This window comes from Leucopleurus acutus, assembly GCF_964270905.1.
Source record: "Leucopleurus acutus genome assembly, chromosome: 13".
NCBI classification, from domain to species: domain Eukaryota; kingdom Metazoa; phylum Chordata; class Mammalia; order Artiodactyla; family Delphinidae; genus Leucopleurus; species Leucopleurus acutus.
Window position 1 is genome coordinate 51,069,215 of NC_139155.1, and position 16,038 is coordinate 51,085,252.

Below are 16,038 nucleotides of genomic sequence, written 5' to 3' on the forward strand. Positions count from 1 at the left end.
TGACTGTAAAAAATGGGGGTAATAAAACCTACTTTAATGAGTTACTATGATGACAAATTAAATGTGATATATGTATCTAATACTGAAAGCTCTTTTAAAAAGCAAAGTGCCACATAAATATAGGTACTGTTAGTTAAGGGATGTTCTGAAATTAGTAAAAACAAGATGTATCCCAATCTTGGAAGCTCATCTGAACTAATAATGGATTTCATAAAATGTCCAGTTTTTGAAAATACAAACCCAGAAGGGATGATTGGATCTTTAAAGGAGATAAGGTTGGGACCTCTTAAGTACTCCTTGATAGAAGTACAGAAAGAATCTAAAAGTAATATCCATCTCCCTACATTAACACAAAAAGCCCTCAATTGGTCATAAACTGGGGAAAATATTTTTTTAAGTAAAAATTAATACAACCAGAATAACAAGCTGAGGGAGAGAAATAGTTTAAATATATGGAACTCACTGTAATGGAATTTCATCGATGGTTTGTAAGTTTTTACCAAAGTGCCCCAAATTACCTTAAACTATCTTCACTATTTCTTCTAGATTCCTCAAAAGGTTTTTTGTGATCTCCTTCCAGACAGTGGTAGAGCTCATCACCAACAGGGCTCATAGGACCTCGAGATTCCTTCAATAATAAAATATAAAGTACGTAAATACAATGGAAGATTTTAATTCTCTCTTTTTTTTTTTGGCCGTGCCACACAGCATGTGAGATCTTAGTTCCCTGACCAGGGATCAAACCCGTGCCCCCTGCAGTGGAAGCATGGAGTCTTAACCACTGGACTGCCAGGGTAGTCCCAAGATTATTTATTCTTAAAAAGGAATGAAATACTGATACACGTTATGATGTGGATGAGGCTAAGTGAAAGACGCCAGACTCAAAAGCCACATATATGATCCCATTTATATATGAATTATTCAGAATAGGTAAATTCATAAGGACAGAAAGCAGACTGGTGGTTGCCAATTCCAAAAAACAAGATTAGTTAGATTAGAGGAAGGGAAGAGAGATGACTGATCATACTTATAGGAGACAAATTTAAAAGGATGCTTTAGAGAGCCATGCTTCCCGAACTTTAACATGCATACAAATCAACTGAGGATCTTGTGAAAATATAAGTTCTCTTTCAGTAGGTCTGGGGTTAGGTTTGAGATTTTCTATCTCGAACAAATTTCCAAGGATGCAAATGCTGTCGGCCTGTGGATCACACTTTGAGCAGCAGGTCTTTAGAGATCAGTTCCCTTACTAGATTTGGTGTCTAAACTACTGACTTGCCAGGTTTATGGGCAGGACGGAATTAAAAACCATTAAAACATTTAAAGTTCAAAGGGTAAAAACTACCCACTATCACTTGAAGAGAGATTTAAAACTAGAAAGGACCAAAAAAAAAAAAAACATTCAAATGCAGTGAAAAACCAATTCAATGGTTTGAATATACATTTACATATACTAAATGTATATTCAATATATACATTTACTGACTAAAGCAAAAGAATAGTTTTAAAGCTGTACCAAAATGAAACTTCCCTAAGATTGAAGAATTCAAGGTTTCCATTTTTTAGGGATCAATTAAGAAAAAAAGTAAATGTGTCTGATGGAAGGAAGAACTAAAACAACGAAAAGAAAATCATGGGGTCAATTTCTGACTCAATTCCTAAAGATGTGGTCTAATTGGACTGGCATTTATAAGGACAAAGATGAATTAAAGGATCTATAGTAGACCCAAGAATTCAGACTATCTTCCAAATCAAAGCCTGGTTTAAAGGATGTTGAAAAGATCCAATAAATTCTGAAATCAACCTAAAGGTTTAAGACTTCTCTTAAAGTCTTCTCTTAGTTGGAATAGGGTAGGGAGGAGAGGGGGAGAGGGAAGACGGTTGCTAAATCCTCTAAGTCATATAAATTTTGATTCAACCCACAACCTATATATCCCAAGAATTCTAAAGATTCTAGATTTCTGAGACTGCCTGGGGTGAATAATATAAATGGGCTTTTCTAGTCACATCAATTTTTGTTCTAGGCCTTTATCCAATAATCTTTGGATAAAATAATTTTTCTCTTGCTCAATTCTCGAAAAACTGACCTCAAAAGACACTAATTAACTCATATTATCACCAAAGTAAACAATTACTTACAGACTCATCTTGAACACTAAGTCCAAGTGTTTCAGCAACAACTGTAGCTAAATTATCAGGAGGATAACTGCTTTTTCCATGTGTATCTAAGTTTAAAAAAAAACCAAAACAAATTATACAATTGTAGAAATTAGACATATGAAAAAATACCTAAAAGGAAAGAAAAAGCTCAAAGGACCAATTTACAAAATGGCACTGAACAATTTTTAAAATTCTACGTAAAGTCCAAAATATCTACTATAAATTGCAATAAGTTGCAGGTATCTAGCACCTACACTTGCCAAACTTTTTCAGCTAGTTTTCTATTTTTCCTAAATGAATTGAATGTTAACAGGTAGATTATTTTTCTTATTTCCACTGGAAAAAAATCATAAAAAACATATAATTAAATGGAGTTCTTGTGATACAAGACACAGCATGAATATCAAACCGTATTTATATAGTAACCTTTCATGAAAACACTTTCATGAGAGTTTCACTTCATGAAAACTCTCACAGTGCAGAGATTTTCAGCATTGCATAATTTTCAAGTTTTAAGCTAACACAACATATTTATACAGAATTCACCTGTGTTCAAATATTTTATAAAGTTTTATGTATACGGAGTTTCAATAAGTCAACAAGTATTTATGTAGCACATACTAGGTTTCAGGCATTGTGCTACGAAGAGAAAAGGTTGTTGTCCTCAAGGAGCTTATGGGCTGCTATAGTTGAAAGGTATAAAGAAAATTGCAATAAAATGTGATAAACATTAAAGGTACATAAAAGGGGTCATTTAAACACAGAGCAAGGACTCCTAAATCTGCCTTGAGAAAACAAGGAAAGCTCACCAAGTGTTGACTAAGCTGACCCTTGAGAGAAAAAGGAATTAAACTGGGCTGGGGGCAGAGAGGATTCTAGGTATGTGGAAGGTGTGATATGTGAAACAAAACTGCATGTTCAGGCAACTACATGTGGTTCAACTGCTGGAAATCAAAGTGCAAAAGCTAAAATGGTAGTTAGGACATGAGCGCAGACAGGTTGATAAAGGATCAGATTATGCTAAAGAATTTAAAATTTATCCTGTAGACAATGAAGAGATAGTCAAGGTTTTTTAATGGAGGACAGATGCAATATTTGGGCTAAAAAGGTGATTCAGACAGGCTGACAGAACAAGAAGCGCTCACTAATAGGCAACGGGACTAATTAGATTACTAAAAGAGTCTCATGAGAGATGCTGATGGCCCAAACTAGTATAATGTGGGTGCAGAAGAATGTGCATGACGGATGTGTAGGAGGTGCAATCAATAAGACTTGGAGACTATTTACGTATGAGAGTTGAAGAAGCAGGAATCTAAGATGATTCGAAGTTTTCTGATTTAGGTAACTCAAAGAGGTATGTAAACTGTCATTCACTGAGACTGTAAATAAAAGGATGAGCAGGTTTGACAAGAAAGTCTCACTTTGGACGTGCTGAAGTGGAAGGATATCCAGGTATAGATGTTCAATAGCAGGCAGATACATCAGTTTGGAATTCAAGAGAAAAGTCTTGGAAAGAGATAGATTTGGAATTTATTATCATATAGGTGGTAGCAGAATACTAACTCGAAGTGAAGATTCCTCCAGAAACAGAAAATGAGAGAATAGGCCAAGGATCATATATACTGGGGACAGTGACATTTAAAAGACAGATGGAGAAAGAATAGCCAGCAATGGAAGGTGAAAAATGAACAATAAGTAAGAGAATCAGGAGAGTGGCACCACTTCAAGAAAAAGTGTGTGCAATGTCAAATGTCATAGAAAGGTCAAGTAAGATAAAGACTGGTAAGCATTCACTAGATTTAACAACCAGGAGGTCTCTGATGACTACTGCCAAGCAGTTCCAATGTAATGAGTGAGAGAAGAGAGTGTGAGGATGTGTCCGCTTTTCTCCCCCTTCCTCTCCCTCTTTTCCGCCCTCCTTCCTCCCTTCCCCTGCACCCCTTTTTCTTCCTGGAGTGAATGGGAGTTGACAGAAAGGAGAAATTGAGCACAGACTGCTTTTTCAGCTTTGAAGAGAAGCTCTAGCTGAGAGTGGAGACAATTAAGAGGGGGTTATTTTAAAAGACAAAAGATAACATGTATCTTTATGTTGGAAAGAAGGAACCTGCAGAGAAACTGGAGATACAGGATAAGAGAACAACTGATGGGGTAAAGTTCTCGCAGCGGCAGAAGAAAATGGGCTCCCGAGTGCTGAGAAGCAAGGTTCTGACACAGTCTAACGTCCCCTGCAGCCTTTGCCTGACAGTCTGTCTATACACATGCAAACAAACATACATACACTAATATAAAAAATTTGTAGCTCTCAGAGTATAGGCTCTGATTTTACTAATTTTACTAGTATAAAATGAGTAAGTGATTAACCATGGCCAGTCCTCCCACTTTTGCTCTGCATTTCATCTCCTCTCACTTTTTCAAGGATCTAGCAATTGTACCTTCTCCAGAATTACTCATTTCTCTCTTTACAAGATCATTCCATCAGCATAAAAACATGCTGAATATGCTATAATAGTCCATCTTTTAAAATCCTCCCTGGACCAATGTTTCTCTTTAGCCACTGTCCGTTCTCCCTTCCCCCTTCACAAAAAGGCCCTGAAGGACTTGTTCACAAGTGCTCCTTCCGGTTCTCTTGAACATGATAGTCTAGTTGATCACCTCTACACTTTAACAACTCTCATTGAGAGTTAAACACTCAATGATCCCCAGGGGACCAAATCCAACGGTCAATACTCAGTCTTCATCTTCTGCGACCTATCAGCACTGTTCTCCACAGTGACCACTCCGTTCTTTCTCTCTTGGTTTAAAGGACGCCACTTTATCTTGGTTCTCCTATCTCACTGGCAGCTCCTTCTCTGGCTACTTGGTTGTTCCTCATTTTCACAATCTCTAAATCATCATCCCAACAGCTGCGATACTGCCTCCGAGGAAGTGAAAATGGTTCTTGGGGGCAAAAAAATATTTTTATGTATGAGACACAGATACACTCAATACAGTATATCCGCAGTATTAAAATCTCATGGGGGAAGTGATGCAGGGGGGCGGTGGGGTGTCTAAAAAGGCCACGTGGGAGTGATAATAAAAAATAGCTGAGACTCACTCCTTTACATAATGGAGTGCCTCAGGGCTAAGTACTGGAACTTCTTCTCTTTCCCATCTTCACTCACTTGCTTGGCTATCTCATCCAGTCTCATGGCTTCAGACACCACCTACATGCTAACAACTTCCATTTGTATCTCTATGTTAGACTTCTCTACATTCACACCCACCTACCCATCCAAAATCTTTACCTGAATGTCTACCCGGCATCTGAAAACAAAATATTCTCAAAACCAAACCCCTACCCTCAGCCACCCTGCAAACCTCCTGCTCCCAGTCTCTCTCCTCTTAGCAAATAGCAACTTTAAAGAACAGAGTTGCCCAACCCAATCTCCCTTTCACTCACTCTGCCCCAGCCACACAGGGCTCCTTAATGTTCCTCAATCAAACCAAAGAACACCCCCACCTCAAGGCCTTTGTGCTTACTGACTTCTCCACCTGGAATGCCCTTGCCCCAGAAATCAACACGACTCACTTGCTTCCCTCAGTCTCTGCTCAAATGTTGCTTTTAAAGTGAGGCTTTCTAATATCTCTTCTTACCCTGCTTTATTTTTCTTCAGAGCCCCTGATCCATCTAACATATATTTATTTTCTCTCTTCCCCAACTAGATTGTAAGCTCTATGAGGTTAAAGATTTTGTTTTGTTTAGTGCCCGGTATACATTAGGCATCCAAATATTTATTGAATGAATGAGTAAACCACAGTAAAGCCTTATTTACTTAAAATTACTAGCAATTGTAATTAATGTGGATAGGGATATTAATATGAATTAATAACAGGATAACATTACTTTCCAATATGAAAAAGACTGCTAAACAACAAATAATACAAACAAAATTATATGGAAAATATTTTAAAATGTTGTCTAATTCAGACGGTCACTCTTGTCCACCAATTTTAAACTTATAAAGTAATCTCAGTATCTTGCTTACTAGCCACTGGAGCTTGACTCTGATCACAAGTGTCAGCCACTAGAATTTCACGTTCATTATGTGTATGTGGTGGATGAGTTGAAGACTTCGGTATTTTTCTCAATTCTAAGAGAAAAAGGAAGAGAGATTACATATAAACAAACAATCATGAAAAATGATAAGCCAATACAAATCTATCTTTAAATGCACTAGAAGTGCATTTTATTCACGTAACTTTAATATTCTAAAAAGGTTATTCCTTTAGTTTCACTGAGAAACAAAGTTGGTAGTTAGGACAGTGGGGTAGAGAGGACTGGAACAGATAAATTCTTCTGACCTAAGCCTTCTAGAGTTGTAATATTTTAATGTATCTTTTCCTTGTGTATCATTGCAAATCAGTAGGTTCATTTGAAATGAATATTGCATCATACAGCTTTTTCAATCTTTGTTTTAGAGTTTTCATTTTCTGGAAGGAAAGCTGAAACATGCTTTATCAGAAATCATTCCACTATTTAAGGGTTTAATTCAAAGAAAACCAAAACAAGGACAAAGTAAAGGGAAATAGACTTTTACTAATTATAACTAGAAATTATCATTAAAAAGCAGTATACATGTAAAAATAAATAAGCATGGGTGGTTAGAAAGAGAAAAGGAGTAACTAGTCATTAAATTAGTTTTAACATAATTTGCATGGCTCAAAAGCATATTTTAAAAGCAGAATTTCATATTCCAAGTAAAAATGATCAGAACAAGATTAAAATTGACAAAGTTTTAAATAGTTACAGGTTATTCTCATACAATGAAGAAATAAACCAAGAGCATTTTACTAGATACAAAAGATGACTTTTCCTAAAAAAGAAAATTGCTGTGATTTGCTTTTCTGGATATTCTTTCAGATGGATTTAAACATGATCTAAATTATGCCGATGCTTATCTGTAGTGATTCATGTTCTATCTGATCAGACAAAAAGGCCCACAAATGTTCATTCTAAATCCATGATCTTACATTTTAATTTAGCTCCTAATTACGTGTAAGATTTTTAACAATTCTTTTGTTTTCCACTAGATGGTGATGCAAGCTCATATAAAATGGGGGAAAACTGTCAATTTTCCAGTATCAAAGATTAAGATCTACTGTTTCTTTAAAAGGCATAGCTACTGTCAACAATTTATTTGCATTAGAAAAATATCTCTAAGACTGTGTATACTCCTTTCCCTCGAGTGCTTTCCTTGTTACAAACAGTTTAGGTTAAGATGAAAGTTTTAAAAATATTTACTTTTAGATTAATATTAAAAGGAATAAGCACCGTATCACATCACAGGATAAATTTCAGGACTACATGAAAAGGTATTTCCAAAGCATTTAGCAGAAATGGTCAACTGGCTTGGAATTAGAAATATGCCACTGACAAGCCACGAAGTAGATACATTATAAAGCCATTTCTTGATTTACCACCAAGCGCTACATATTATAAAAAATAAAAACAGCTGGTTAAAGCGCTGGTGGGAGTAGCTGTGGATAAGACTTGGAAACTACAATAGTTTAGAGCCAGGAAGATCTATATTTGAATTTTGACTCATCTACTTACTTGACAGGTTACTTAACCCCTCTAAAGAGCAAATCTTTCCTCATCTATAAAACGAAGGTGCTAGTAGCTACCTCAAACCTGTCCTGAGGATTAAAACACAGTAATAATGTATTCAAATCAGCAAAATAACCAGCACACAGTAGGTGGAACTTAATGTTAGGATATCTCCTCTTCCCATGTATCCTACTCAGATATATACACATAGGAATAGTTTTTAAATAAAAAGAAAACTATTCAGTACCTTTGTAAAATGCTGAGTGTTTACATATTCAGATGAGCAACACACGTCTATACATAATACGGGCAGTAGATGCCTTCCCAGTCACTTCACTAATGGAAGTTAAACTTACAATTGTAACGTAAGTTACCTGAAAAATGACTATCTTCCTAACAATAGATGAATACTTTTTTTTTTAACAGAACCAGGTAACTAAACTACAACTCCAATCCTTACCCTGTGCACACCCAGAGTGCTCCAGTTTAGTATGTGTTTGTTCTACGTATCGGACGTGGAGGTTCTCCTTCCTTCGTAGTCGGTTAGCGCCAGAAAATGAAAAGGTTGTTATTGGTGAATCTGGAATAACATCTTCCTCAGTTTCAAGATCGGTTGCTTGATGTGGTTGATCATTCCTAGAGGAAAATAAGGACAACTGAATGAAAATTAGTTTGATAAATATTTATTAAAACATCTAGCATATGGTATGAGCGACAGCAGAACACAGGTATGAAGCCGTAAGAGATATAATTCCTTGCATCTGATGTTCCAAGTCTAAATACAAGGATTAGAGAAATACTCACATGACTAGAGTACCAGGTGGGGAATATTACTGTGAGAAGTGAAGTAGAAAGTGTAGTTGGTGGTACTTGAGGTGAAATTAAAAGAATTTCAAATGGCAGAGAAAATCAGCAGAGGATCCTCCAAGTTTGAGTTAAAGGCAGGCAGTACTGTGTACTTGTGTTAGAGAAAGACAAGCCGGAACTACATGAAGGAGAGCCTCGACTAAGTGTGCACATAATTTAGAAAGCAAGAGGAAAGGAATGAAGGTTTTAGAGAATGGAAGTAATGTGACAATCTAGCAGCAAGACTGTGCAAGATTGACTGGGACAGAAAGAAAGGAAGTAGTGGCTGTAATAGTTCAGGCAGGAGCTTCTCTGGGTTTGAACTGGAATTCTGAAGATACGTATGGAAAGGAAGGGACCAGTGTTAAACACTCTGGCAACAGAATCAACAAGACTTGGCAAATGACAAATTCAGGGTGATAAATAGTACTAACACTGGTAACACCAACATTTGTTGCAGGTTTACACTGGCGGGCACTGTTCAAAGCGTTACATGTATCAGTTTAAGTATAAGGTATTATCATTATTACTCTCATTTTACAAACAGAAAATACAGATACAGAGGTTAAGTCACTAACTAAAATAAAATAGGAAGGGCTTCCCTGGTGGCGCAGTCGTTGAGAATCCGCCTGCCAATGCAGGGGACATGGGTTCAAGCCCTGGTCTGGGAAGATTCCCACACGCTACAGAGCAACTAAGCACGTGCACCACAACTACTGAGCCTGTGCTCTAGAACCTGTGAGCTACAACTACTGAAGCCCAAGCGCCTAGAGCCCATGCTCTGCAACAAGAGAAGCCACCACAATGAGAAGCCCGTGCACCACAATGAAGAGCAGCCCCCGCTCAACGCAACTAGAGAAAGCCCACGCACAGCAAAGAAGACCCAATGCAGCCAAAAATAAATAAATAAATTTATAAAAAATAAAATAAGAACGTTTAACAGAAGCAGGATCTAAACCCTGGCAGCCAGACTCCCAGGACAACACTGTTATCCTTGGTATAGACCATGGGGCTGATGACTGACTACAAGTAGGACTCAGACTTTGAATTTCTGCTTCTGCTTCTATCCACATTTCACTGTCAGTACTCTCAACACATCAGTCAGAATAGTCTTATTAAAACTTACATCATATCATGTCACTCTTCTGATTAAAACCTGCCACATCTCCCCACTTCACTGAAAACACAAGCCAAACTCCTTATAATGATGGATCTGATCATCCCCCTCCCCCGTTACCTGACTCCTCTCATATTACATTCTACTCCAGCCACCCTCGCTTCCCCAGGCTCCTCAAACACACCAGGCACACCCCTACTTTACGTTCTTTGCTCCAGCTGTTCCATCTGCTTGGAATGCTCATCCCCAGATATCACATGGCTAACTACCTCATCTTCTTCAAGGGTTTGCCTTCTCATCAATGCCTGCCTTGAACATGCTATTTAAAACTGCAACCCCTTCCCACACCCTAGTACTCTAGTTCCTTGTTATTCTGCTGTTGCTTTATCCATAGCAGTTGCTGCTTTCTAACATAGTACATAATTGATTTGTCTATTGCTCACCAGCCAGAAAGTAAGCTCTAAAAGGATAAGGATCTTCTCGGTTCATTGATACATCACAAGTGTCTGCAATAGTGGGTACTTGGTACATGCCCAATAAATATTTATTGAATGAATGAATGAGAGGTTCCCAGATTTCACTAGAAAAATAAATTTGTGCTGATCTAGGCATATGTTCTTGCCCAATTCAATTCAGGCCCGAAGGCACCTAAAGACTGGGTTTGGACTGAATTGTGGGTACTGAGTAAAATAAAGTTAATTCACTTTAACTCAACTGCCTTTCCCATGTCAAGCCATCACTGACCTTATTTGCCACCAATTTTTATCAGTCTGTCAGGCATTTATGCTTTACATGACAAAACCAGTCTATCCTAATATACTCATCAGTTTGTAATACTACATATTTCAAACAAAGAATAATGAGCTTTTTATAAATTATGACCAACAGAGATTTTTTTTAATTAAAAGAGATTAGTTTTTCCTAATGGATTTGTATCTTAATTTCCTAGATAATATCAATATTATTTGTGGTCTATAATCCTATACTCTATACTGAGTAAAATCTTTAGAGCGAGTATCTAATCTCTACCTACAATTCTACCATCTTATTCTGGAGAAAACAAAGTAAACTAAAGTCATACGAGAAACCTTTACAAATTAATGGAGTATGAAATCTATCTGACCTCACTTTAATTAATCACATCACAGGCTACCTGCCTATTAGTCATAAAAATTCAACCTGAAACATGAATAAGTCACGAGAAGAAACTGCTTTCCTGGCAGAGTCAAGCTAGAAGTAGCTGGGATCACAAAAGGAAAACACACACACACACACACACACACACACACACACACACACACACACACACACACACACACACACACACACACACACACACACACACAAAGCCAGCTCTAACTAGAGGTGTCCAAACTAAGTAAACAAGTGCTGGCTTTGTCCTCCTTTGTCCTTTGTCATAAAAGAAAAAGAAACAAAACAAAACAACTTTCCATGTGTTAACCAAGTTTCTTCTTTAAAGCATTAGGTCTCATTCTGATTTTCTGAGAAAAGTTAACATGTTATGCCACAGCTTTAGGTTAATTATGTACACTGGCCATCTTTCTCCTTCCACTTTTCTTTCTAGTGGCCCGAGAGCCTCCCCTTAAATTCCTGTCAAAACAATTTTAGTTGTCCATTTTTCTAAGAGCTGTAAGGATCCAGGGTCTCCCTTCATAATGAGTCTGTAAAGAAGCTTTTAATATTCAAGCTTTTCTCCTCCTCCAAAAAACTTACACTTCCAGTTAAAATATAATTTAAATTTAATGAAGTAGTTACAGCTATCAGGTTCACTTAAACATTCTGATTTTCAAAAAAAGGGTTCCCTGAAATATACACTAATGAGTCTGATACCCTGCTTTCTTGGAACCAGTTTATAATATGAATAATTCAAATAAGACTAATTTTTAAAAATAGGGTTAGAAAGCTAGTTTTCTGAGGAATGCTCTACTGCATGTCTCGCTCTCAGGAAGGCATCTGACAGTGACTCTCTCGTTATCTTCTCACTGTAAACAAAAGGGAGAAATACAAACTTGGTATTAATAGAGAAAGACAGACTCCAAACTGACTGAACACCATGAGACAAAGAATTATATCGATGAGGAAACCTGTGGAAGTATGCCTCAGGGCTCCATCCTCAGGCAGGTTTTGTTCAACGTTTATTACTGATTTTGATGAGGGTGCTGATGGAATATTCATTGAATTTGTGGAAGACACAAAGCTGAGAATAAAAGTTAACCTAATACATGGTAGGAAAAAAATCAACATATGAAAGACCCCCAGAGGTTGGAATAATGGGCCAAATCTAACAAAATGAAATAGAACAGGATAAATGCAAGATAAAAAGCCTCACTGAAGTGAGTCAGAAGAGAGAGAATCCACCTACGCAGGGTGACACCATGCAGGTAACCTTCTAAGGCTGTTTTAGCACACAACTATACAGAGGGTTTAAAAACTCTGAAATTGAGGTAGACCTGGGTTCAAATCCTGCATCTGACATTTACTAGTCACATTGGGTAAGTTAGTTAACCTTTCTGAGCCTCTATTAAAGTAGATACAGTACTGTACTTTCCTACTTCTTTTTTGTGGGAAAGTGGTGAGAAAGAAATAATATATGTAAAAATGTAATGCAATGCCCAGAAAATAGTATTTAATCAATAGTGCTCTTTACCTTACAATGAAGACTCCTTTGATAGAAGGTTACCATAACAACTACTATAAAGCCATAGGGAAGACTTTGACTTAGAGGTTCTAGTTAGCAGTAAACCTGGTAAAGAACCACCAGTAATGTATGTATGTTTTGACCACATTAATACAAGTAAAAAGATACAGAAAAATGGAGGGAGCAGTATTGCTCTACTGGTCAGACTATACCTAGAAGAAAACTGAATTAATTAAAATATTGACAAACTGAAACATTAAAGAGAAATGATAATTTGAAGAGTCTTGAAGTAATGTCTCACAAAGAACAGTTAATGAACAGAGAATATCTACTCTATATATTTACCTATTTACAATTAAGACTCAGGAGGGCCCCGTACCCTGTCTTCATGTAAACAAAGGGCCATCAAATAGAAGGCGGGGGGGGGGGGGGTGGTAAACTTGCTCCAGATGGTCTCAGAAGGCAAAAATCAGAATCAACAAATATCACTCTGTACAGTGACTTCTACCCAAACTTAGAACTTTTAACAGTATCATCTCGTTAAAATTAAATAGGCTTGGGACACAGTAAACCTGTATAAGAGGTATTCAAACAATGGCTATTTGTTAAAGAAGTTATACAAGGAATTCAATTTAAAAGAGAGCACTGAGGGAACCCCGTCAGCCCAGTGGTTAGGACTCTGTGCTTTCACTGTCGAGGACTTGCGTTTTAAAAAACAAACAAAAAAGAAGACTCCTTTGACTTACACATCCAGCTCATCCATTTCCCCAAACAAGTCATGACCTCAACACTTAGCTTTTTAATTACTTGCCTTCTGTGACTGGTACAGCTGAGTATATATTTTGAACTTTATAACAGCAAATTTTTTTCTGAATAATTTCTTACTATAGTGTCACTAAACAACTGTCCTACCATAAAAGGTCTCTGTGGGACTTCCCTGGTGGCACAATGGTTAAGAATCCGCCTGCCAATGCAGGGGACGTGGGTTCGATCCCTGGTCTGGGAAGATCCCACATGCTGCGGAGTAACTAAGCCCATGCGCCCCAACTACTGAGCTCACGTGCTGCAACTACTGAAGCCCACGCTCCTAGAGCCCGTGTTCTGCAATAAGAGAAGCCACCGCATAAGAAGCTCACGCACCGCAACGAAGAGTGGCCCCTGCTTGCCACAACTAGAGAAAGCCCACATGCAGGAACAAAGACCCAATGCAGCCAAACAAAACAAAACAAAAACAACAACAAAAAAGGAAGGTATCTGTAACATGAAACCCAGATGAGGTGAGTCAGAATTACTGCATTTAACAAGAAAAAGTATAAATAAACACTTTTTCTGAAGTTCAGGGAAATTTCAGGCAAGATAATACTTGCTACTTCTTTTTCTGACTGAAAGCAAAAGGGAATTTGAGGAGAACAAGTCGTAAAAGAAGCTGGCTTATGAGAATAACTATCTTAAATTTCAGGAGAGAACTGAAAGACACAACGGATTACCTCCTACACTGTTCTAAGGCCATGTACTAAATAAAACATACATGCCCTGAGCTCATCTATATGATTGATCTTCACTGTTATTACAAACTTCAGCTTTTACTTCTTTTCTAATGTATTAATGAGCTTCAACAGAAAAATCTGTGAATTCGAGAACACTAACACTAATTCTGAACAAATTAGAATTCACAGTTGACCAAGGAAATGGCATTATCTAGTTACAAATCACTTTATAACCTTGGTTTTGGAGGCATTCACCCATCTAATTCTGTATAACCTCTACAGACTAGTTATTTATCTTTGGAATTCATAAATATCAGGGCTGATGTGTTCAAAATACCATAAGCTACATGTGCCTAATTAATTCACAGAACATAAATTAATGTAGGTCAACCACCACTTATCTGAAATCTTTGGAACCAGATATGATTCAGAATTCAGTTTTTTAAAAATGAAGGGTACACCTAAAGCAACTAGAGAAAGAGGAACAAAGAAAACCCAAAGTCAGTAGAAGGAAAGAAATCATAAAGATCAGAGCAGAAATAAATGAAATGGAAACAAAGAAAACAATTGCAAAGATCAATACAACTAAAAGCTGGTTCTTTGAGAAGATAAACAAAATTGATAAACCATTAGCCAGACTCATCAAGAAAAAAAGGGAGAGGACACTACTCAATCAAATTAGAAATGAAAAAGGAGAAATCACAACTGACACAGCAGAAATACAAAGGATTATAAGAGATTACTACAAAAAACTATATGCCAATAAGATGGACAACCATGAAGAAATGGACAAATTCTTGGAAGCGTGCAATTTTCCAAGACTGAACCAGGAAGAATTAGAAAATATAAACAGACCGATCACAAGTAATGACATTGAAACTGAGATTAAAAATCTTCCAAAAAACAAAAGTCTAGGACCAGATGGCTTCACAGGTGAATTCTATCAAACATTTAGAGAAGAGCTAACACTCATCCTTCTCAAACTCTTCCAAAAAACTGCAGAGGGAGGAACACTCCCAAATTCATTCTACGAAGCCACTATCACCCTGATATCAAAACCAGAAAAAGATATCACGAAAAAAGAAAATTATAGATCAGTATCACTGATGAACACAGATGCAAAAATCCTGGACAAAATGCTAGCAAACAGAATCCAACAAAAGGATCATACACCATGATCAAGTGGGATTTATCCCAGGGATGCAAGCATTCTTCAATATGTGCAAATCAATCAGTGTGATACACCATGTTAACAAATTAAGGAATAAAAACCATATGATCATCTCAACAGATGCAGAAAAAGCTTTTGACAAAATTCAATACCCGTTTATGATAAAAACTCTCAGAAAATAGGCATAGAGGGAACCTACCTCAACATAATAAAGGCCATATATGACAAACCCACAGCAAACATTCTCAATGGTGAAAAACTGAAAGCATTTCCACTAAGATCAGGAACAAGACAAGGATGGCCACTCTCGCCACTCTTACTCAACACAGTTTTGGAAGTCCTAGCCACAGCAATCAGAGAAGAAAAAGATATAAAAGGCATACAAATTGGATAAGAAGAAGTAAAACTGTAATTGTTTGCAGATGACACGATACTATACATAGAAAATCCTAAAGATGCCACCAGAAAATTACCAGAACTAATCAATGAATTTGGTGGAGTAGCAGGATACAAAATTAATGCACAGAAATCTCTGGCATTGCTATACACTAACAACGAAAAATCAGAAAGAGAAATTAAGGAAATAATCCCATTTACCACCTCAACAAAAAGAATAAAATACCTAGGAATAAACTTACCTAAGGAGATGAAATGCATGTACTCAGAAAACTATAAAACACTGCTGAAACAAATCAAAGATGACATAAACAGATGGAGAAATATACCATGCTCTTGGATTGGAAGAATCAATACTGTGAAAATGTCTATACTACCCAAAGCAATCTACAGATTCAATTCAATCCCTATCAAACTACCAATAGCATTCTTTACAGAATTAGAACAAAAAATTTTACAATTTGTATGGAAACACAAAAGACCCTGAACAGCCAAAGCAATCTTGAGAAAGAAAAACGGAGCTGGAGGAATCAGGCTCCCCGACTTCAAACTATACCACAAAGCTACAGTAATCAAGACAGTATGGTACTGGCACAAACACAGAAATATAGATTA

At 37.0% G+C, this 16,038-nt stretch overlaps 1 protein-coding gene across 6 annotated transcripts in view; it reads right to left on the bottom strand.

Annotated features, from left to right (window-relative positions):
* The window catches only part of RBBP8 (RB binding protein 8, endonuclease), an 81,184-nt gene that overhangs the window by 25,967 nt on the left and 39,179 nt on the right, over positions 1 to 16,038 (bottom strand). For all 6 annotated transcript variants that reach the window (XM_082853228.1, XM_082853227.1, XM_082853229.1 and 3 more), the window contains 4 exons: positions 8,208 to 8,383; positions 6,186 to 6,290; positions 2,140 to 2,225; positions 519 to 628 (listed from right to left, as the gene is read on the bottom strand). In XM_082853228.1, coding sequence (XP_082709354.1) covers positions 519 to 628; positions 2,140 to 2,225; positions 6,186 to 6,290; positions 8,208 to 8,383 — 477 coding nt within the window. The remainder of the gene's footprint in view (positions 1 to 518; positions 629 to 2,139; positions 2,226 to 6,185; positions 6,291 to 8,207; positions 8,384 to 16,038) is intronic.